We start from the raw sequence: 25,652 nt of genomic DNA on the forward strand, positions 1-25,652 counted from the left end.
AATACTCAGAAAGACACAAAAATAAAGGCACATTCCTCATTCCATATGCTAGGACAAATTTGTACAAGTACTCCTTCCCTAGTGCTATTAGAACATGGAATGGGTTGCCTGTGCTAGCTAGGAAAACCAGTGACTTGGCAGAATTTAGGTCATTGGTTAATATGCATAGCACATAATCTTTTTTGAAGTAACGTCTGTATTATACAAGATAAGAAGATAACTGAATTTCCATTTGATTGGATCAATAAAAATTATCTTATCTTAATACTAAGGCTTGTCTTCGAGTCCAAATATTAATGGCTACGTGGCTACGAAGCTCCAGCTCATGATGTACATGTTTTGCAACATGCAGCTCAACTAATAAACTACTTTAGGTCATTTGACTGCATTAAAACTATTGGGTGTATACAAATGATCTGTCCCTTAGTGTTGTTGCACTGATAACAATTATTCCATCAAAGGTTCAGCATTTCACTCCTTACTTTGCTGCTCTTTGCAGTCCTTTTTAGAAGCTAATTAGTATGCAAGGACAAAGACTTGAAGGCAGCTGTCATGCCCAATATAGACCAGGCCTTTGACATAGAGAACCATGACTACTTCTTGAAGATATTAGACAAGACAAACATTGACTAATCCCTGACGAAATATATTAAACTGGTGTACACAGTTGCCATAATTTAGTCAGCTAATTATTAATCAGTCTGATAAGATCCCTATTAAAAGATTGGTCAGACAAAGGTGTCCACTGTGCCCCCCCCCCTTCTTTATATATGCCTGGAGCCCCTATTAGAATATATTAGACAAGGTAAAGAAATAATAGGCAGACACATTCCGGGCCCCTATCCCACAGTTAAAGTTAAGGCATATGCTACCACCTTTTCCCCATTCACAATATAAATGTAGGAAAAATAATAGACTAATTCACCCTTTTTGGGCGGGCGAGTGGGGTCAAAAATCGGTATCCTAAAATCATCCATTATGAGTTTAAGTAGATGAAATATCCCCCCCCCCCCCCCAGAATCATTTAAACTTAGGATAGAGAAGGAAATAAAAATTTGTGGCACCGCGTGGACCAGTGATCCCACTCACTATGTCAACATACAATGGAGAGACATCATCAAAACAAATACCTACATAAGTCAACGATAATAACAATCTTGTTATACCAACAATTTTGTATCTCACCAATGTGGTAATGCCACCTCCCAACGTCATTCACAACATACACCAAATCATTAGTAAATACGTTTATATAAACCCACTAGCCAAAATCAAACATAGCATACTAGTAGGCCTACTGGACAAAGGGGGATTAGTCTGCAAGATATCAAAACAAGTGCAATTTTTGTTATTAATTTTTTTTTGGCATTGCAAACAAGCGTCAAGCATTTAACAACAAATGCAAAAGACATAGACTGTGTGATAAATGGCCAAACACAATATTTAACACGTATAATAAGGGTAAAATTTTATGATAAATTAATAGCGGTGAAACGTCATTTAATTTACATAGTGCTGTCAACAAACTTTAGGCCATGTTTAGGCTATGTAGTTTCAAGGCGCTATGATAACATATATACAAAACATGACAATTGAAAAGAAAAATTAGGGAGAAAGTATGAAATTGAAAGTGTTAAATCAAATCGTTTTTGTTTTTTAATGAGAAGCTCCAAAATACTTCAAAGAGACAAAAGCTGAGCTGGTTTGGACACATTTAATTGTTAGATAAGACTTACTGACAAAATTATCATTTAAAGTAGCCTACAACAGAAGTATTAAAATTACAAAGTAGGCCTAAGCTAGATGAACAATGTAGTAGGCCTACAATTTGTTGGCCTATCCTTGTTTTTCTCTTAAGCATTCAGACTCGGCACCAAAAATCAGACTTATGCGCTCTCTCGTCATCGCCACATTTTTATATGCTTGCGAGTCGTGGAGGTTGAATGCAGAGCTTGAGAGGAGGATCCTAGCAATGGAATTGAGATGCTACAGAAGGATCCTAGGCATCACATTCAAAGACCGCATCACAAACCAAGAAATCAGAGACAGGGTTACTGTAGCGATCGGAGCCCATGATGACCTGCTAACTATTGTGAAAAGACGAAAACTTAAAACCTTTGGCCACATTACGCAAGATCTACGGGGCTCGCAAAGACCTTCCTTCAGGGAACAGTGCCAGGGAAAAGAAGAAGAGGCAGACAGAAAAAGCGATGGGAGGACAACATTAAAGAATGGACAGGAGGAATGGAGAAAGACGGTCGACAAATCTTGCCTGGTGCCCCAACAGACTAAGGGATAGGTAAAGGTAAAAAGGTATTCAGACAAAACTATCATTTTTAGGCTAGGGTAGTACAGATTTCAATTTATTACATATTTAAAAAAAAAATGAACCTCTTTCTGGATCTGAGCCATATGTAGGCCTACCTTTGGCTCTATAAGTCAACAGATAACGCAAATGCCATATACAGCCGCATTTTTGTTATCACATCAGGTTATATAAACCCCTTTAAAATTTAATTTTCTTTTTATAAGATAAATCTAATTTTTTTTTTTTTTTTTGCTCTTAACATCAGAACCGCAAAGTCTTCCAAAATGTTGACATTTATATGAATTCTAACATTAGATCGAACAGTACTGGCAAAAGAAAATACAATTATTTTGTTGCAGTCATCACCATCATCAAACTACATTTGAGTGAGGGCTTGAGAGGCTCAAATCCTCTCTTGTAAAAGCCCTGGACCTGGACAGAAACCCTGCTGTCTTGCGTAGTGCATAGACCTACATGTCACCATAAAGGTCGAGAATTTTTGATTTCCCAGACATGACGAAATGGAGATAACAGAATATGAGGCACGGTTTCCTCTTCTTCCCCGTAACGGGGGCACCTTGAATCGAAATTCGGCCGTAGCCGTGAGAAATATGAGCCAACAGGACAGTATGGCCTGTCCTGCCCTGTGCTATAGAACTTGCTCAGGCCTAGGGACAGCCTCCACCACTGGCAAGTGCAGTCAGGGCGCCTCATGCGCTCCCACACTCCACGGGCTTTTTGGGACTTGTTCCAGCACTCAAACCACTTTTCCATTTCTGTTTTTTTGAATTATAGCCAGAGCATGATCATCGAACTTACAGCCTGTACGTTATTTGGAATTAGCCCGCCCTGGTGGGCCAAGGAGTCTGCATTACTGTTGCCAGTCACACCTATGTGACTCAGTACCCACTGCATTATTACAGGCGGGGTGCCATAGCGCTGCTTTATATTGTGTGAGGCCATGAAGATAGTGTCGATATTGGGGGGGGGGGGCATGGTCCAGGGCTATGCAAAGTCTGTAGTACATGTTTTGAGTCAGTGACCACAACAATCTGTGTTGCCCTCAAATGTCCCTTGCCGAGTTGAGAGTCAATGACTTTTAAGGCTTCACAGACTGCCATGGTCTCCGCACCAAAACTGCAAACACTACCACATGCTCCAAAGATTTTGACTGAAGGAAGCCAAGGAAGTCGATATAGGATCCGTAGCCTGCTCTTCCTGAATCTAACGATGCCGACCCATCTGTATATGCAAAAATAGCACTGGTCTTGCCGATGTAAAGAATCGTTCAACTTGATTAATAGGCCTACATTTTTGACGGTTACTTCCCTTGCATCGTATACATTGACTATTACAATCCACAAGCCTTATTATCTATGAATTTTCTGACAGAAGTAGAGTCCGAATATTTTACAGTAAATTTAAGTGTGCTGGTTAAGCAGAGGAAAGATTCAAAAACCATTTTAATATCTAATATTTAATATCTAAATGAATTCAACTGACTACAAGAAAAACAAATTAATCTCACATGTAATCGCTCCTTCTAAATAATCACTAATAAATGATAATCACTAATAAATATAATCACCTTCTAAAGAAAATTGCATCGCCTCATTTAGCAGGCGGAAATGAGTGATACCAACGCGGCATAATCATCTCACAGACGAACATTTATATTTAGTGCTTCGACATGGTGTCTTATCAATGCAGTGGGATTTCCATAAGTTGCTTTCAAATATACTTCCAACATCCCATGAATTAGTGTGAGTATTAAGTCAAGTAAGTCAAAGGTGGTTAGTCGTTGTGCTGGCCACATAACACTCTCGTTACAGTGGGCATCAGAAACAGATGACCTTTACAACATCTGCCCTATAGATCGCAAGGTCTGGAAGGGGTAGTATTTCTATTATATTCTTGGGTTTCTAATAAAAGTGCTTTATTTTTTTATTTAATTTTGTTTGTTTTGTTTATATATTTTCTGTTTATAATAATAAATATAGTGACCCACGACACGAGTGTCGGAAATTAAATTGGCCCACAAGCCAAATGAGGTTTGGCATAAATAATAAATTTAACATTATTACATATTACATTTAATTATACTCGTCATCAAACGAACCAAACGCGAACTTAATTCTGACCGAACTTTAAAAGTTGGGTTCGATTCACAATAGAATCTATATGGTTCGATTCCTATCTCTAATACGAAGCAAAACATCGAGATTTAGTTCAGTGCAGTAAAATAATAATAACAACAAAGGGAGGACTACTCTAAACCAATTAGGAAAGACAGTCAAAATGGAAACCGTGAAAATTAATGAAAATAAAATTAAAAACAAAGTATGTGACTACGTTTATTTCGCTATTTCAAATATACCAAACGAACTTAGAGCTGCTGATTTGAGGGCTCATTTTTCTTCATTAATAGAGAGTCGATGTTTTATTTGTTTCCATTATCGTCACAGACCACAAAAGGCAGACAACACAACTTGTAACACTCGTTACACTGACGCTGACAGTCACAACGTAATCAAACGTTGTTGTGTCGTTCAAATCCAAAAATGTAAATGTGAAGAATTGCTAAAATTGCACAACAGTCATTGGACTAATGCCAGTGGGGAAACTTTAAGAGAGCTTTGTTTCATAAAATCTATATTGATAAAATTAACGGACAGTGATGATGGTGAGTAAAGAAACATAGCTAAGATTAAAGATAGGTAACAATACTTTATACTAACAGTCTATTTATAATAATAAATAATTAATAATATATATAAATAAGGCCCTGACACATTTCTTGGTGTTATTGCATGATTAGGAATTATTTGTTTTCAGAAATAGGGGAAGTTTTTTACTTAGTGACAATGACATGACTTTAAAACAAGGATAGGGTTTTAGAGTCACAACGAAATAGAAGTCAGCATAAACAGATAGTTGAGATAGCCTTCAATTCATGTCATTGTAGAAATAAGTAGCATTTTATGAATGTAGCTGACATTCACCAGTTCCCTTCATTGTTATTAAACTTGTTTGATATTCAGTATCAGCGTTGACTAACTTCTATTGATTGTTCAGCCATTTGCCTGTGTTAGTGGATTCTACATTTCGTTGAGTTTTACCTCCATTTGATTTGTTTGCATTCGACACTGCAGAAGTGCCTAACAAGGGGTAGCCTGAGTCCTGATCTAGATCTAGGAATATTAATACACTTATACAGTGTTAGGTACTTCACAATCTGCCATATGCAGATAAGTCAAATGGAGGCAATTCTCAAATAATGAAATCAAGTAGCACAGGCTAAAGGCCAACAATATACGTTAGTCGATGCTGATGCCACTGATGGTAAATGTCGAACAAGAATTTAAAAAATTATGAAGGCAACTGTCAAGTTTCATCAAGCTATATCTCTACGTTCATAAAACCTGCCTCTCTCTAAAGCTGTCTGTTTACATTGCGCTATTCTTCCTAAAATCCTTGTCTTGGTTTTACTAGTCACGTCATTGCCTTTAAGTCAAAACTTTCCCTTTCTATGAAACAAATAACTAATTCCTAATCGTGACTGTCAGGGTTATGTTAAGGGCTTAGCTCGTTTGCCCGGGCCCCTGACATTCAACCAGGCACCTTCGTGCTTACAATAAATAAATGACTCACTGGTAACAATGTAAATATTTAATGATATAAATATAAGTATGATGACAAACTAATGGAGTAATGATATTGAATTTGAAACATTTTAATACTGTGAATTTATTAATTAAATTATAATTCTACACCTTGCTGTCCCACAACGTACACATTAATGTTCGAAAACACAACACACTGCTGTCTTTAGTCACCAGCGTAGACTTCCAATCCCAAGCTAACTCCCTGTAAAGACAAAGTAAAGACAAACTAAAAAGGTCTAGTAGACTATCACTATGGCATCGAAACAACTGCAAAATGCAGTTATGTCTTAGATACTCACCCTAAACAGGGGAACACAGAAGAATCTCAACAAACGTTACACCAGCAGAACAAAAACACTCCATCAACTTACAAGCAAGGCAACAAAAAGAAAGTGCGTTCAAAAATAGTGCACTTAATACACATTGGTGCTAGAATGCCATAATCTACGCACCGACATTCCCCCTCTCCCCCCAAATTGGTTCTTACAAAGTATGGACCAGTTTCCGTACCTCAAATTGAAAGAAAAGTAAGAAGATATCATTGCAACTACAAGGTAAGCACATCCATCTAGGAACATTCATCAGCATTAACATCACTCTTCAAAACATAACAACTTAGAAGAAAAATTACCAATGACACTTTTTACCAAAGTATCCACATTACACTATGTACCATTCACAAAATCACAATCTACCAACCAATCAAATTTAAAATGAATAATCAGCAAATTAATGTCAATAATACTAAATGCAACATAATATCTAACATAAAGTGCAAACATTTTCAAACAACAATGTATACATTGGAACCATAAAATGCATAAGACATGTATAAAAAAAAATACATAAGTATGTAGCTGCGTATTTGAAAGTCTATAGCAATCTTGAACACAGATCAGCAAGCAGATTGTCCTCCCCTTTGACATGAACAACATCAAAGGAATAATCCTGCAACATCAGCGCCCATCTTGTAATAGGTGCATTGGTAAAGTTAGTGCTCCTAAGGTAAGATAAAGCCTTGTGGTCAGTCTGGAGATGAAATTTTTTTTCCGGCCAGATACCTGTCCAATTTTTTTATTGCATATACAATTTACAACTTACAAGCAAGGCAACAAAAAGAAAGTGTGTTCAAAAATAGTGCACTTAATACACATTGGTGCTAGAATGCCATAATCTACGCACCGACATTCCCCCTCTCCCCCCAAACTGGTTCTTACAAAGTATGGACCAGTTTCCGTACCTCAAATTGAAAGAAAAGTAAGAAGATATCATTGCAACTACAAGGTAAGCACATCCATCTAGGAACATTCATCAGCATTAACATCACTCTTCAAAACATAACAACTTAGAAGAAAAATTACCAATGACACTTTTTACCAAAGTATCCACATTACACTATGTACCATTCACAAAATCACAATCTACCAACCAATCAAATTTAAAATGAATAATCAGCAAATTAATGTCAATAATACTAAATGCAACATAATATCTAACATAAAGTGCAAACATTTTCAAACAACAATGTATACATTGGAACCATAAAATGCATAAGACATGTATAAAAAAAAATACATAAGTATGTAGCTGCGTATTTGAAAGTCTATAGCAATCTTGAACACAGATCAGCAAGCAGATTGTCCTCCCCTTTGACATGAACAACATCAAAGGAATAATCCTGCAACATCAGCGCCCATCTTGTAATAGGTGCATTGGTAAAGTTAGTGCTCCTAAGGTAAGATAAAGCCTTGTGGTCAGTCTGGAGATGAAATTTTTTTTCCGGCCAGATACCTGTCCAATTTTTTTTATTGCATATACAATGGCCAATCCTTCCCGTTCAATGATAGAATACTTCTGCTCCCGAGGCAACAGCTTACGGCTCACAAATTTTATAGGATGCAACATACCATTCACACACTGGCTTAGAATGCCAGAGATCCCTTTGTCTGCGGCATCAGCCTGGAGATAGAAAGGTAGAGAAAAATCAGGCAAACGAAGAATAGGATACTTACATAGACCGGCCTGTACTCTCTTCAATGCCTCCGCACACTCACAGCTCCAGTCGACTCTCATGGATTTTCCACGACGTAATAATTCCGTAAAAGGAAAAACTAACTCCGCGTGTTTTGGTATAAACCTACTGTAGTAGTTAATTAACCCAATCAAACCACGAAGTTCCTTTTTTGTACTTGGTGTCTTAAATTCCAAAATCTTTTTCACATTACTATGATCAGGTTTGACAACTCCCTGTCCGACACTATGACCTAGAAATTTTACATTAGTAAAGCCCACCTCCAATTTGGCGGGTTTTAATGTAAATCCATTCTTTCTTAAAGCACTAAATACATTACGAACACTTTCGATGTGCCTGTCCCAGTCCTCACTGAAAATACAAATGTCATCGAAATAAAACAATACATTTTCTAAACCTCTTAACATGCGCTTAACAATCTTGTTAAAGTGATTAGGAGCACCGCTTAATCCAAAGGGTAAATAATGGAACATATAATGTTCTCCCAAAACTCTAAATGCTGTAAATGATTTGCTTGTTTCACAAATTGGAATTTGCCAGTAACCCTTAGTCAGATCCAGTAACGTAAAGTACTTAGCTTTATATAGCATGTTGAACAAATCTTCTTGTTCGGGAATTACCTCAGCGGGTATTTCAGTAACATTATTTAATTTTCTAAAATCAATACAAGGTCGCAAAGTTCCGTCTTTCTTTTTATTATAACAACGGGCGCTGCATAGTCTGTTGGCCCTATAATTCCCAAATCCAACATGCTGTCAATCTCTTGCTTAACTTTATCTCTTAAGTGGATAGGTACCGCATATGGTTTTAAAGTTACAGGTTTCGTATCAACCAATTTAATTTTAAACTCTTCGACCTTGGCTCTACCAGGAATATCAGATATTATGTCTTTAAATTCACTCAAAATGTCATCAACTTGCTTCTTTTGTATAGCATTCAAATCGGGATTGATTTTGACCTGCGTCAACACATTCCCGCCCCTCATCTCTTGCGACCTAATCTCTAGCGTTGGGATGTTAGCAATTACATCTTCATTCTCCCCATCCTGCTCATCAACTTCTTCTCCCCCCACAACTGATACCATGTTAGCTGATAATCGTTCATTTGTACCCTCAGTTTCAACGTTTGAATTGCTTACTTCCTTTACCCTACAGTGATATTTCATGAGTCGGTTTATGTGATACACCTTTATCCTTATTTTCTTTCTCAACCACGTAATTGAACTTTGATATTTTATTCACCACCTTATACGGGCCTTGCCAAAACACGGACAGCTTATTGTCTCTGTGTGGCTTGAGGACTAAAACACTGTCACCCTCATTAATGTCTCGTCTAGACGAATATTTGTCATATTGCATCTTGTACTTCTTTTTGTTTGCATCGCTGTTAGATTTAGCAATAGTAGTCACCTCTGATAATCTTTTTTTTAAGTCCAGTAAATAAGTGAACACATTCTTATATTCAGTTTCTTCTTCAGCATTTACAAATACTTGCTTCAAAATAGCCAGTGGGCCTCTCATTTGTCTCCCATAGACAAGCTCAAATGGCGACAACCCCGTTGTCTCATTAGGTACCTCTCGGTAGGCGAACAATGCTGCACTAACTTTCCGGTCCCAATCATGAGGGCTATCCTGACATACTTTCCTTAAAAAGGATTTTAAAGTAGAATTGAGCCTTTCTATCATACCATTAGAGCTGGGGTGGTATATAGTGGAGTGCACGGGTTTAACTGAGAAAAACTCGCACACCTGTTTGTACAATTCGGAAGTAAACTGGGGGCCTTGATCACTTAATATTTCTATAGTTAGCCCTATTCTACAAAAAATAGTAGTTAGTGCTTCGATAACTGTTTCTGTATTTATATTCCTCAGAGGTATCGCTTCTGGCCATCTGGTAGCGACATCTACCACTGTCAAAATATACCTATTCTTATTGTTAGTTATCTCCAATGGCCCAATAATATCTGTATCAACTTTGTAAAACGGAGTGGTAACAACATTCATTTGGCCTAGCTCCACTCTGTCACAACGACGCGGCACCCTAGCTTTCTGACAAATATCACACGACCTTACAAACTCTTTTATGTCTCTATCAAAACCTTGCCAGAAAAATTATTTGTAGATTTTACTTTTAGTCTTTCTTAATGACAAATGCCCTGCTAACATACTCTCAAATGTAAACATAGAGTTGAAGCTAGGTGCTGAAACAAATGATACATACATATATTAAACATAAATGAATAACAGCACCTGGTAACATACTCTCATGAGCAGTTTTCAACACAATTTCTCTCTTAGCTGAAGGTACAACTAACTGTCTTTCTTCCTCACCAAACTCTCCCCTAAACACTCTGTACAATAGTCTATCAAACACTTTATATTCCACACTTCCATTCTTTTTATTATCTACACAATTGTCCACATGTCGCTCCCATAGATCTTTCAAAGATGGATCACTCAATAGTCCACATGTCGCTCCCATAGATCTTTCAAAGACGGATCACTCAATTGTCCACATGCCGCTCCCATAGATCTTTCAAAGACGGATCACTCAATAGTCCACATGCCGCTCCCATAGATCTTTCAAAGACGGATCACTCAATAGTCCACATGCCGCTCCCATAGATCTTTCAAAGACGGATCACTCAAAGTCCACATGACGCTCCCATAGATCTTTCAAAGACGGATCACTCAATTGTCCACATGCCGCTCCCATAGATCTTTCAAAGACGGATCACTCAATAGTCCACATGTCGCTCCCATAGATCTTTCAAAGACGGATCACTCAATAGTCCACATGCCGCTCCCATAGATCTTTCAAAGACGGATCACTCAAAGTCCACATGCCGCTCCCATAGATCTTTCAAAGACGGATCACTCAATAGTCCACATGTCGCTCCCATAGATCTTTCAAAGACGGATCACTCAATAGTCCACATGTCGCTCCCATAGATCTTTCAAAGACGGATCACTCAATAGTCCACATGCCGCTCCCATAGATCTTTCAAAGACGGATCACTCAAAGTCCACATGCCGCTCCCATAGATCTTTCAAAGACGGATCACTCAATAGTCCACATGTCGCTCCCATAGATCTTTCAAAGACGGATCACTCAATAGTCCACATGCCGCTCCCATAGATCTTTCAAAGACGGATCACTCAAAGTCCACATGTCGCTCCCATAGATCTTTCAAAGACGGATCACTCAATAGTCCACATGCCGCTCCCATAGATCTTTCAAAGACGGATCACTCAAAGTCCACATGCCGCTCCCATAGATCTTTCAAAGACGGATCACTCAATAGTCCACATGTCGCTCCCATAGATCTTTCAAAGACGGATCACTCAATAGTCCACATGCCGCTCCCATAGATCTTTCAAAGACGGATCACTCAATTGTCCACATGTCGCTCCCATAGATCTTTCAAAGACGGATCACTCAATTGTCCACATGTCGCTCCCATAGATCTTTCAAAGACGGATCACTCAATAGTCCACATGTCGCTCCCATAGATCTTTCAAAGACGGATCACTCAGCTGTTCACGTAAAAAATCATCACTCGTACCTAAAACATCACGACAATCTTCCAATATTCCACACTCATTTACAGGGCCACTATCATTCTCTCTATCTTTCGCTGACCTAGTTACTGCTGCGCAATCAAACTCCTGACTCACATTAATATCAACATTCCCAAGGATCAAATCTGCAACAGGATCTTTAAAACAAGCAACCACATATTTCCCAACAATGTAATCCGACTCAATACTTACACACGCCAATGGGTAATCCCTGACTGTCCCATCGACAAGCTTTAATTTGTAAGAACCAGGAATCATGTCTTTCTCACCAACTAATGAACTTCTAATTCCTATAACACTCGAACCAGAATCTCTCAGAACAGACACACTTATCCCATTTACTCTTCCCTTTTCAAACTTCAGCTTACCCACAGACTTATCACGTAATGACTTATCAACATATGAAAAAGTTTTTCTCTTACAGGGGGAAAAATACTCATCTCCTTTCCCTAAAGTACAATTTCCACAATTTTGAACATTACGAGGACTACTCAGTCACCTATACCTTACTGGTGGACCTTGATCTCTATTTGTGAAACTGGTTCTATTTTGGTACACCCCATTGCCCCCAGTTCTACTGCTCCTGTAATTAGGTGTAACATAACTTTGTCTCACAAAACTGTTACCTCGGATTCTACGACTACTACCATCAAACTATCTCTGATAACGCCCTGTTGAAACATTTCTACTGGGTCCTTGCTGATTAGAAAACGTCGCAGATGATCTCCTAGGTCTATCATCAACATCAGGAACAGAATTAATCATGGAAGAACGCTGAGGACATTCTGCCGATTTGTGGCCACTCCTATTACAATTAAAGCAAATAACCACGTTTCTTTCAGCAACTGGATTTGTATTCATCCCAGGCTCATCACACGCTGCCGCAACATACACACTGTCTTCCTTCGCAAGCGACACACCCCCACTAGCGACCTTAAACCCTTCAATAACATCAATCATATCATCAACTGTGCCTTTCTTACTTATTATCAGTTGCTTGTACACATCTCCTGACACATTCTCAAGTATCCTATCTTTTACCAGCAACTCTTTCACTTCTTCCACAGTCTTGCCTACTTCAGCCATTTTCAACCAATTGCCCAACGCGTTTCGCAGCTCGGTGACAAAACCCCTAAAATCGTTCTGTCGTGGTTTCACCCGGTGGAACCTCTTGCGGCAGGTTTCCGCGTTTATATCCGCATGCCGGAGTAACACAGCCCTCACTTCCTCATAATTTTCATTCAAAAACAGACTGTCCCGCAGCATACAGTTTCTTTGAAAGGTAGTTAGTTTATAGGACAAGAGCAATGGCCATTCCTTTCTATCGATCTTGCATCTTGTCGCGACGGCCTCAAAGTGTGTTAAATATGCCATCAGGTCATCGTCTTCCTTCGTTCCCTGGAAGCTCTTGTCAAGTTTATCTAAAACATTTCTAGGCCGCACCTCTGCCTGTGTTGCCGTCCCAGCAGCCGCTGCTGCTGACTTTTCCTTCATTCTTTCTAGTTCCATCTCCTCTTTCCTCTTGAGTTCCTCCCTGGCATCTCTTTCTTTCCACCTCTCGTGTTCCTCACGCTTGGCCTTATCCTCACGTTCAAACTGCTCCTTCTCGCGTTCAAATCTGGCCTTCTCCTCTGCCTTCGCCTCTGCTTTCAATCTTTCCTCTCTCTCAAATCTAGCCTTTTCTCGTTCAAACTCCTCTTTCTTAGCTTTTTCATAGTCTTCTTTCTGCTCAGCCACATATCTCTCTAACCTTTCACCTTCGTACCCCAGAGAACGACCATCACTTATAAACTGGGCAGTAATTGTCAGCCTAGTTTCCATGGTAAATACAATGTACACTACTTGGCTGTATTATATTTCAATTATATACAATATGGGAACCTAAAAAATTCTACTAATTGTACAAGAGGTCAACTAAAGCCTAGAGCCTGCGGTTAAATGGCAAAGAAAGAAACCTATCTGTGCAGTATCCAACGTCGGAGGAAAGTGCCTCACTCAGGCCACAACGTCGAAATATAGTCGCCACAGGACAATCCAACACAATACCAGTAGCCTCAGACTTCAGTACAGGTACCACTTTACAGCCACTTTACACTCACGTTCGCTTGCTGCCGGGAGCGAGAAGACACTCGTTCGAAGGTGAAGCACAATATAGAAAACAAAAAAAATAAAAATGCTTTTCAATCTTGCAATACAGTAGTTATATAGTATATAGTACAGTATAGTTATAGTGTTATATCACTTATATCACAAAGGATGTATTTATCTGCTACTTTCGATATACATCGTTGCCAATGGTACACAACTCAAGATTGTGATGCAATACTATGTAAACAATTATTGGATTGTAGACACTGCTGCTACATAATCAAGTAACTAAAACTAATATAATGATTGAAATTATGGTTCTGTGACTGGTAGTCACAGCCGGACTCGAGCCCCCAACTGTCAGGGTTATGTTAAGGCCTTAGCTCGTTTGCCCGGGCCCCTGACATTCAACCAGGCACCTTCGTGTTTACAATAAATAAATGACTCACTGGTAACAATGTAAATATTTAATGACATAAATATAAGTATGATGACAAACTAATGGAGTAATGACATTGAATTTGAAACATTTTAATACTGTGAATTTATTAATTAAATAATAATTCTACACCTTGCTGTCCCACAACGTACACATTAATGTTCGAAAACACAACACACTGCTGTCTTTAGTCACCAGCGTAGACTTCCAATCCCAAGCTAACTCCCTGTAAAGACAAAGTAAAGACAAACTAAAAAGGTCTAGTAGACTATCACTATGGCATCGAAACAACTGCGAAACGCAGTCATGCCTTAGATACTCACCCTAAACAGGGGAACACAGAAGAATCTCAACAAACGTTACACCAACAGAACAAAAACACTCCATCAACTTACAAGCAAGGCAACAAAAAGAAAGTGCGTTCAAAAATAGTGCACTTAATACACATTGGTGCTAGAATGCCATAATCTATGCACCGACAGTGACATAACAACAGCATAATATTATAATACAGGTTACAAAGGTTCAGTTTTTTGGTTTATTTTACATGTTTCAGATGTTCTTTTAGAATTAAAGATTATTACACCATAGACTGGACAGCCTCCTGCAGGACAGCAAAATTTTAGATGTCAGCAGGCAGGTTCTGAACAGCCATAGGACAGTCCAGAGTGCATACCAACTTTCCAGACAGCTACCATTTTTTAGTATATTCAACAATGATCAAGTAGACTTAACATATTTCTTCCAAATTATTTATAATTTTCTGCCTCAAAATGTGCATAGTAGACTTAACATATTTATTCAAATTTATTTTTTAATTTTCTACCTCAAAATGTGCATAGTAATAAATAGTAAATATTCATTGACATCTATAGATGTTAAAAGCTAAAGATGGTATTGATTAGAAAACAATGAAAAACATCTATGGAAAAGCACCACATGAAACAAACTAAGAAAAACGTTTGTCTTTTGTAGATTTTTCTATCCATCTAAATACACCAGTGGCGCTATGGATGGCTCTGACCTGCTTTAACACATACCTCCATTCAGATCTCTCTTGAGTCTTTCGTCTCCGTGCCCGAACCCCAAGCTGTTGTAGATCTGCCGCCACATAATCAAGCCATTGGTTTCGGGGCCTGCCTTTTGGTTTTTGCCTTTGTAGATCTAGACCTAATTAAATTTTTGTTTTCATAATTCATATTGATTTTAGAAACTTATTACATTACACACAGTATAAGTTTTATTTATTGTTTCATGGATTTATAAAACTTGGGAGGTTGAATTTTCGGATTTTATTAAATGAAAGAAAAAAAAAATGGAGACAAATAATTCTTGTAACGTGTGTTAATCTAGTCTAATCTGCTAAATCATTGGTTAATGGCACTAGGGCAGATGTAGCACCTGTACAAATTTGTCCTAGTATATATGAGTATGTGCAACTGGTTTACCAAGAAAAAATAAGTAGTTATTGTTTTCGTGGGGTTTTATTTGGCATTTTTGGGTGGAAAGGCATGCTCCAATATGATTCACTTTTCTGTAAATCTTCTAATTCTCTTTTTAAAATTTCTGTATCTTTTGTATCTTTATTTTTCTATATATATATATATATTATGCTATAATCTGCTAATAGTCTAACTTTTGTTCCTGAACTAATGCATTTAGGTAGGTCAATATGTAAATTAGAAGCAGTTATGAGCTTACAACTGTTCCTTGAGTTACATCAGAGTTTACTGTTATTGGTGTTGTTGGAGCCATTTATTATTACAGTTTTTTTTCTCTATATATCAGGTATTCTAACACAGCTCTGTTCATGTGATTTTGTTAAAAATGTGCTTGTTCCTTACTCTGTCAGACTGTATCAGTGGTACTTATTGACTAGGGAATATGAAAAGGAACAAGATGTCTGTCGGTGTGTATAGTCACTGTTATTTAATGAATGTCTCTGTGTGATGTGTCTGTTGTCTTTAGTGGAATGTTATTGTTGTTAAAAAAAAAGGTCCTTGTAATTACAACTAATTTCCAGTAAGGATCAATAAAGCAGGCTTAGTCTTAGACCTGTTTTAGATTGCATTGTTATTGAATATTTTTGAATGCTTTTTGAGCTTACAATACAATTGTGAACAGTGGCATATAAACTAATTATTGCTATTGTTATTATTATCTGTCAAAGTAACAAGATCTTTTTTGTTTTTTGTACAGACAAACAAGATTCTGTCGCAGAAGAGGTATTATTAGCAATGCCTGAACTCAATCCTCCACCATTGATGCCTAATGGAAATGTAGGAACTCCAACTTTAGTCTTTCTAGATCTTATCCAGCAATGTTTACTCCCACAAAGTCTTGTCAGCAAATTACAACTGAAATTTCCAAAAACGGCAGCGAAAAGAATGTATGGCAATGTCAACTTTGAGTATGATAACAGATTAGGTTCTCATAAACATTCTAATGATAACAAAGTCATGAATGCTAGTACATTTTCTGAACTTGATAAAAAAACATTATTAGTCCCAAAGAAATATTACACACGAGTGTTGCATTCAAAGAAACTGTTGCACAATATGAACAATAAAAACATCAGTGGTAATGAAGAGCCGTCTTGTAAATGTCAGTCAAACCAAACAGAAACTAAAGATTTAAGTTTCAGTTACACTACGCAAAGTGAAAAAGACAATCATAGAAATAATGATCAAGAAACATGCACTCCTACTGTCCAAGGCCTTTTATTAAATGCTCAGGGCTCCTCATCTACTGCTCAGGGCACCATCAGTTCAGCTGATCATGGCCCTTCATTAACTGCTCATGGCTCCTCTTCGGATGATTATGGCCCAGCATGGACTGCACAGAGCACCTCATCTTCTGTTCAGGGCCCTTCAACAACTGCTCAAGGCTCCTTTTCATTTGACCATGGCCCTCCTCAGAGCCCCTTAACTAATTCATCACAGTTACCAGGGTTGACCAACAGAGAAAAAAAAAGGCTTTTGAAAAAAGAGAATCAAATGATGAAACTGTTGATGGCTGAAGGAATAGAAGAAAAGCTCATCTTTTTGGAGCAGCGTTATCATGTATGTGTCATTAACATTTATCTGGAAGAGTAAAGCAATACATTTTAAACAGATAGAATTATACAATTTAAGAAAATTAATAGATTAAATACTGCAAAAGAAAAAAAAAATTCAGCATCTATGCTCACTTTTATAACCCTAATCAACATCTACACTTGTTATCCTACCTATAATCACAGAGTAAAAGTATACATTTCAGAGGTATCTGTGTGAATTTTACCATAATTGTTTTTTAAAAAAGAGGGGAACGACCTGAATTCGAACTCATGACATGACTAAAGCTGACATTTTAGCCAATCTGCTAGTGAGGTGTGTATGAAAATAGAAGATTGTATAGTTTGTTTCAAATTTACTTTAAAGAGGCCACCTACAAAGGGGACTAATTCAGCTTATACCACCACCTCAGTCAAGTACAGTTTCGTTCCCTTGTTTGAGAAACAAACAAAATTGTTGATTGCCAATAGTTAATTAACCAATTGGTTAATTTTATTTTATTGATTCTTGTTTTGTTAGGTAAATGAAATAATTGTGCAAAATTTCAGCTTGATCCGAGATTAGGTGTCGGAGAAATAACTTTTTACAGACAGACAGAGTGAGTTGATATAAGCTTTGTAGAAAATAAAATGTGTAAAGCACAGCTGGACCAAATAAAAATGATGTATTGCCCTTTAGCCATGTTGTAAATGTGGTCACTTATCAATTTTTTTTTTAAATCCACTTTTGTAAACTTTAATATTAATATATTTTCTGTATACGGTGTAAGTCTCTTGGCAAATAATGTGGTCTCTGATTAGCGCGGACATTACTTTTAATTAAAGTACTTCCTGCAATGCAGCATGGGTTTACTTTGGTTATGTTATTTTTCTAATGCCCTTCATATCTGGAAAGCATTCCTCTGTTATGTTGGAAGGCACTAGATGGATGATCCCATAAAGACTTCATATGAGCAACATTAGACTACACTTTAAAAAAAATTTTGGTTTGATTGCAATTAGATATTCATTTCAATATTTGATGGCAGTTAGTAATCGCCATTAAGGAGATGTGATTTGAGATTGACATTGATACAGGTATCAATATTTGCAGGATGAAGAAGCTGCAGAAGAATGGGATATTTGCGAAGCTAATGAAGATGATCCCAGTAATCAAGAGAGAAATAAAGAGAGACTGTATGATGAACATATTGAAATGCCTTGGGAGAAGGGTGGGGCTGGAGTCAATTTTTACACAGATGCTGTGTACTGGCAACAACAAGAAGGAGGTAGGTCTACTATTGTTAAGTATTTATTTGTTTCATTACATTTCATCTTTATATTTGTTAGCTTAATAGACTTAGAATAATCTATTTGTGTATTCTAGGCTTCTAACCAAGTGTTATCTTGAATTCTTTATTGTCGGGCTTAAAGTTTAAATCATTTATTTGTATTTCATTTTGAGACTTGTAATCAAGTTATATTTTTATCCTTTTTTGAGGCTTAGGCTTACATACTCGTTGTCACATGTGTCTATATGTAACAGCACACAATAGAAGCTGACCAGTAGTATATGAACTTTCCTGAACTGTCTGTTTTATAAGTCATATTGCGTGTGTGTGGGAGGAAGCTGATATTTTTAAATAAGCTCTATTTGAATGAACTAGATTTAGGGTATGAGCAATAAAAATAAACTTTATAGAATCCTAAATGATGCTGGAATTATTGGCAAAAAACAAACCCCATTTGGGCAGTTGTTTGAGACAAACATCTATAAAAAAGCTAACAAGATCCTCGAAATAAAGAGTCATCCTTTGTGTCAGGATTTTGTGATTTCACCATTACAAAAGAGATACAAGACACCGATAGCAATGACAAACAGACACAAACACTCTTTTGTTCCCCTGGCAATCAAATCATTAAATAAGAACAATCTGGTATAAACTTTGTCACATGTAAATTATGAGTGAGTCTGGTGTGAATGTACACTTTGGTTTCTTATAGTTATAATGTTTTTTTGTTTGGTGTAATGCACAAATTGTAAGATGAATTTCCATACGGACAATAAAGATTATTATTATTATTATTATTCTAAATAAGCTCTATTTGAATAAACTAGGTTTAGGGTATGATCCTTCTAAATAAGCTCTATTTGAATAAGCTAGGTTTAGGGTATGATCCTTCTAAATAAGCTCTATTTGAATGAACTAGATGTTGAGTATGATCCTTCTAAATAAGCTCTATTTGAATAAGCTAGGTTTAGGGTATGATCCTTCTAAATAAGCTCTATTTGAATGAACTAGATGTTGAGTATGATCCTTCTAAATAAGCTCTATTTGAATAAACTAGATGTCGGGTCAGGGTCGAATCTTGGAGAATTCACAATAAAAACAAAATCTTTGGCTATAGGGATCATTGTTCACTGTCATTGACAGTCAGTCATTGTGCTTATGCTTGATTATTATTGATGGCCTATATCTTCACAGATGACCTTTACATCATCAGCCTTATTGATCACATAGTCTGAAAGGGTTACTTAACTTTTTTATTTACTTATATTTTCACTGTGTTATTTGTTTTTCAACTATATTTTGTTAGTCAATTAATCATTGTACTAGTGATTTATATTTTATTGTTCATTTCTCATTGGGTCACTTATTTTATTGAGGTTTTTTTTAACTCAAGAAAGTGCAGTATTTCTTAATAGTGTATCTAAGTAGTGAGTTGGAATATATTTTAAATAAGGAACCTCTGAATCTGCATTTCATATGATTGTGGAGACAACACACTGTTCTCTAAAACCAAATCATGATACTCTGACTTAATTTATGATAATATTTGGGATTTAATAATGGACTCAATGTTAAAATAAATTTTTTCTTTACAATATAATGATAAACTTGTCAAAATATTTGAATTATTTATTTAGATTTCGATGAACAGACAACAGATGATTTAGATGTTGACTTTAGTGCCTATGAAGAGCCAGGAACTGGGGATAAAGATATCAAAGATTTCTTGAAAATACGTCAAGAGGCAAGGTGGGTATACTGAGAGTAATGATATTGGAACATTTATTTGTAAACGTTATTGCTTGTGATTTAAATATCCTAACCTATGTTTATATAAAACCTTATAACATCACACATGTAAGAATGACAGGAAGTAAAGTAAACCTTAGGTATGTTTCCGCCTTCTGTCTCATGCATGTCTTTACTAGAGCAGCAGTTTGACAAAGTTCATTTAAAGACATTTAATATAATAGGAATGTGGGTAATCATTCTGCATGTATACAGCAAAACTAAAAAAAATGTTTTGCCATAAAAAACATCTATCATTAGCATTTAGAAGCATAATTTAATAGCAAGATGTTGGCAGACATCTTTAAAGAAACATTTCTGATTATACCAGATCACTAGATTGCATCAAGATACAAATTTTAGCAGATTTGTGACACCTCCTTTTACATTTCTTTAAAACATGACAGTTAAATGATATACTCCTTGTTTTTTGTGATTTCTGTTATGCGTGCATAAGTATGAAAAACTAAGAGGGGAGAAAGATCAAATTGTGTGATTCAATCAATGTATCCAAACATTTTAAAAATCCTGATGTAGAATTTCTTTCTTTTTTTCTCAATAACTATTTCAATGTATTGTGAAAAAAGCAAGCATATCAAAGTAGAGATTATTTGTAGTTATTAATCTTTGTTAATTTACAGATTTTTTTTGTTTTCAGGTTTCGTAGTGGTTACGATAGCACAGATAGATTTTCTATAGGCATTGGTAGACATCTTCAGAAAATAAATCCATGTAAGTCTAGCATCAAGAAAAAAGTAGATCAGCAACCAATAGGAGTATTTGAGAGACACACTAAAGGCTTTGGTCGTAAAATTATGGAGAAACAAGGCTGGACAGAAGGCACCTGTTTGGGAAGTTCTCAACATGGTCTTATTACAGCATTGAAGGGGGAAGGTCAAAGCGCACACAATAAAAGAGGACTTGGGTGAGTAGAAAAATTTAAGCTTGGACATTCCATCAGCACAAACTAAGAATTATTTCATGATTAAGCCAGAATTTTCACTAAGTAATATAACACTAGGATTATTTTTTATGCATTATTTTAAATTAGCAGCATGTCTGTGAAGACTGGTGTGATAAGAGAGAACATAAAGAGTGCTGATCTCCACCCAAAAAATGCACAACCAATGCTGAAAACCATTTTTATTATTGCTTTACCAATATTGTTTGTCCTCTTGCAGGTATATAGAACACAAGCAAGTATATGGAACACGCAAAAAACATAAAGACAATATCTACATCTCAACAGCCTATGATAATCCAAATGAAACAGATCCTAAAGAACCCTTATTACAGAGAGCAGAGCCTTCGACTCTAAAGCATCGACCTTGTCACATAAATAAATTTCAAACATTCGATTCATCATAATGTAAACAAATAAATGTTTGTTCCATTGACTGAGAATTTTAAATAAATGATAGACTATTAACAAATCTTTTGAAATTATTATAATTAACTACTTAACTGTATGAAGGAGGCAGGCAGAAGCTTGCGAAGTGAGTTGAGCCAGTCAAATGTTGACTATTTTGTTACGGGGGGTGGGGGAATCTCCTAGATTGCAAGCTATGGGAGAATTAAATCCAAGCTATACTTTAAACTTAAATATTTTTTAATTGAAAGCATGCATGTGTTGAATTAATAACTACAAAATGTCTAGCAAGCATATCCCATATGATACATGTTAAATGCATTACAATTACAGATGACTAGTAGTGACAATCAAAACTCAAAACAAGCCGTGAAATATAAATATATTTATTTGACGGTCACTGTCATAAATTTGACAGAACAAAGCATTAACCAGAAATAAACAAATGATTTCTTATCCAACTCACTATGAAACCAGTGAATGATAGCTAATTAAAACTAATTACCTAACTATTTCAAGTGGTCAATACCCAATTGTTAGCTAACAACACATTAATCAGTTCACTTATTTAATGATCCACTTCATGATCTCCCTTGCCATACTGCTTTTCCCATCTGTCTATAAACTCTTTTTTTCTGATTTCTCGTAAAGCAAAATATTCTGGGTATTGAGCCTTTTCATAGGGGTGCCAAGTGTCGAGTATCTGAGAACAAATAAAGTATGGTAATTAAAAAGTGTTGTTTTTTTTTGTAACATAATTGGTCAATTTTTGTATATCAAGGCATTCAGCGGCACTTGATGCCTTGTAATAAATGTGAAACCTCCACAACAGTTAAGACTTCAAATATTTTTTTTTTATAAAATCAACGGTCCAACAGACTAAGAGATAGGTGAAGGTGATAACTGACATGAATTAAATCTAAAATGACTTCTCACCCCAACTGGTAAAAACATTTTTTTTTCATTTGCATATAGAAATATATTTGGAAGGGGGGGGGGGGGGTAAAATGACTCAACATTTACAGAATATGAAAAAAAAAATTGTCCATTTGTTTTCAACAGAAAATTAGAATCAACTGACCCAGTCTGGTGGTGGAAAGTGCCTCTGGTAAGCCACACCTCCTGGTGATTCTGCAACTGTAATAAATATTTAAAAAATAATAACCATTAAAAATTACACATTTAATCACATTGCCTAATTTGATTTACAAAAGAATTGCCTGTCAGATATCACATCATTTGATGCTATACAAAATGGAGGCGATTTACTGCGTTTTGAAAACATAGTCTGTATCATATTGGAATCTACACTTTAATAAAAATCAAATTTATGCATTTACTGAATGACAGATACATTCACTGATTACAAAGATAAAGACTTAAAAAAAAAAAAGGAAAATAATGGGATTTGGTATGGGGGAAGGCTAGGTATTCCAAGAGCCAGTGGTAAATGTAGGCTACTTTAGATACTACATGATATATAAAGCAAGACAAGTCAAAGATATTTGAACAAACCAAACAGATCTAGATAGATTGCAAAATATATTCACAGTAGGATGTATCTGTAACATCATGGTTAAACAGGTTTATGGGAAAATCCTGACCATATTTTTAAAAATGTTTTCCTTGCTACATACCCTTATAATCAATGTAGTTATTCACTGAATCTATGGAAACTAAGATATTCATGCAAGGATATCTTATATAATACAGACGTTACTTCAAAAAAGAAAATGCCTGAGTCCACCCATTTCTCATAGCCACTTGACATTTGCAAGGAGAAAGCAACTGATGTTCATTGTACTTGCCTCGCCACACATTCAATAAATGTTAGCTGCAAGTGAAGGGAACTGCCCCATGGACCACTAATTCTCAAAAGGATCGTTACCGTATTGAACTGAAACAGCCATTCTGTGGTACTTAATTCAATACTAAAACAAGATGTGCACAGGACTAAAAAAAACTGAGTATAGACAAATAAATGAGACTTACATTTCATAGGCTGTGCATGAGACTTCAGAAACAATTCTTTCTGTCCATCTAGCAGAAGTTTTTTGGCTTTTCTTAAATCTGTTTCATTTTTATTTTCATCAAATCTGGCTCGCATCACCACAGCTTGATATCGAAATTCATATCTGAAGAGCAAAAAAAATTAATAGATGGATGCAATACATGTTAAGCTCTAGAGCTTTCTTATCTTATAAAATACAGACATTATTTCAAAAAAGATGATTACGTCCTATGTGTGTCCCCATGTCAATGTCATGCATGTCAATCAATGACTTAAACTCTGCCAAGTCACTGGTTTTCCTGGCTAGCTCAGGCAACCCATTCCATGCTCTAATAGCACTAGGGAAGAAGGAGTATTTGTACAAATTTGTCCTAGCATGTTGAGCAAGGAATGTGCCTTTATCTTTGTATCTTTCTAAGTATTAAAAGATTATGGTTCAGTGTTTTATGTATAATTGCTATCCTGAAGGGTCTGATGCCCATTGGTTGAGCCACTCCTCTTTGTGATTGTTGAAAAGCCTTGGCGGTAAATTTGCGATTGTTGGGCTGCCCACCAGTCAACACATGCCTCTCTCCCATACTGAACAGGTCCAAAGGGATGGCAAGCCATCACAATTTGGGGTCAGGTGGATGCAGGAGTTTGCCAGAGAGCAGTAGTCTTACTACTGTTCCCCCGCCTATGGGGCTCTAAGACCGTATTTTCTGTTAGGGTTTACTTTCTTTGCCTTTCACCTTACAGGGACACACACAAGGCAGTGCGGCCATTGACCTACATCTTGGGGCCATCTGTCACCACAGGCAGGTACTGCATAGGACTTGCTGTGGAGAGGCTATGTACTGGCAAGAGAGACTTACAAAATTGTTCCCCTTTCACAGATGCTAGCCAGAGGTGGCAGCAAGTTAAGCTACCACACTAGACAATTCACACAGCCTTTGGACAGACTGCCTGATACTACTGAAGCAATAGGTCTGATCTAGATTCTATCTAGATCTACATTTCTACAATCTGCTGCAGACTCAGTCTGCTGCAGTCCACTCGTCCACTGCAGAGGACTCATTTATCTTTAGACCCAAAGACAAGCCTCACAACAAATACAAGTTATTAGTATCTATAGACTCTAGTAAATAGTAATAGATATATAATACATATATCTTAGATCAGATCTAGATTCTATAGTATATAGACATAGATCTTATAACACTTCATTGACCAATTTAACCATACATGATGACTTTTAAAAGTTTTAACTTACTGCAAAAAAAAAAACACAATAAAAACACAAATTAAAAGAATCTTTTGATTTATTAAATGACAGATTTATTTTGATTTATGAATACTGTCTAGAGTCTAGATCTTCATTGAGTCATTGATTATGATTGATAAATTGATTCCATTGAATCATGATGATTGTATATGAATTGAAATGATTTATGATTTAATCATAATTTGATATCATATGATTATGAGTGATATAGACTATAGAATAAGATATCTATTATCTATAATCATATATAATATATATAATAATTTTTTTTTTTATATAATATACTATAGATCTAATTATAATTTATAATGATAATCATTCTAGTTTCTAGATCTATGTCGTATATACTATTAAATTAATATATTATATTATTATATTAAACTTATTAAACTATAGTGTTACTATAGTATACAATATACGGTACTAAGTCTAGAGTCTAGGCCTAGGTCTAGTAACTATTTCTATAGTTCTATAGATCTAGTAAAGTTTTAATTAAGTCTATATTGCTCTCTATACTCATACTGTCTATACTTAGTATACTATAGTTACTATAATAATACTATAATTTCACCTGTCAAACGATTCGTAGTATGACTGTAACAGCCTAATCGCTTGTTTATATAAGCTACGAACTTTTCTTGCATGCGAATGTGTCGTATACTGTAAATACGACATTTTATTTGAGTGAAAACGACCTACTGTCACCTACACTACACTGGAACTAAGGTTAAGGGCGACCGAAAAATACCGTAACAATATTTTCATAGGGAATAAGGGAATA

At 36.2% G+C, this 25,652-nt stretch overlaps 3 protein-coding genes across 3 annotated transcripts; 1 reads left to right on the forward strand and 2 right to left on the reverse strand.

Moving 5' to 3' along the window:
* The first annotated feature begins 4,569 nt into the window (after positions 1-4,569).
* LOC106061696 (G patch domain-containing protein 3-like) lies at positions 4,570-21,649 on the forward strand. The gene is made up of 6 exons (XM_056036510.1): positions 4,570-4,991; positions 16,313-17,175; positions 18,262-18,436; positions 20,077-20,188; positions 20,886-21,152; positions 21,409-21,649. Exons 1-6 carry the CDS (start codon positions 4,607-4,609, stop codon positions 21,593-21,595), a joined length of 1,989 nt encoding a protein of 662 aa, XP_055892485.1. The 5' UTR covers positions 4,570-4,606; the 3' UTR covers positions 21,596-21,649.
* Positions 11,280-14,602, reverse strand: LOC129927427 (uncharacterized). The gene is made up of 2 exons (XM_056036526.1): positions 14,437-14,602; positions 11,280-14,339 (listed from the first exon to the last, which is right to left on the reverse strand). Exon 2 carries the CDS (start codon positions 13,405-13,407, stop codon positions 12,241-12,243), a length of 1,167 nt encoding a protein of 388 aa, XP_055892501.1. The 5' UTR covers positions 13,408-14,339; positions 14,437-14,602; the 3' UTR covers positions 11,280-12,240.
* A 317-nt stretch (positions 21,650-21,966) lies between the features above and the next one.
* LOC129927429 (NADH dehydrogenase [ubiquinone] 1 beta subcomplex subunit 9-like) lies at positions 21,967-25,621 on the reverse strand. The gene is made up of 4 exons (XM_056036538.1): positions 25,443-25,621; positions 23,589-23,731; positions 22,678-22,733; positions 21,967-22,299 (listed from the first exon to the last, which is right to left on the reverse strand). The coding sequence occupies exons 1-4, from the start codon at positions 25,544-25,546 to the stop codon at positions 22,165-22,167; spliced, it is 438 nt and encodes a 145-aa protein (XP_055892513.1). The 5' UTR covers positions 25,547-25,621; the 3' UTR covers positions 21,967-22,164.
* Positions 25,622-25,652: the final 31 nt, after the last annotated feature.

The sequence above is a fragment of the Biomphalaria glabrata genome, chromosome 7 (genome assembly GCF_947242115.1).
Source record: "Biomphalaria glabrata chromosome 7, xgBioGlab47.1, whole genome shotgun sequence".
NCBI classification, from domain to species: Eukaryota; Metazoa; Mollusca; class Gastropoda; family Planorbidae; genus Biomphalaria; species Biomphalaria glabrata.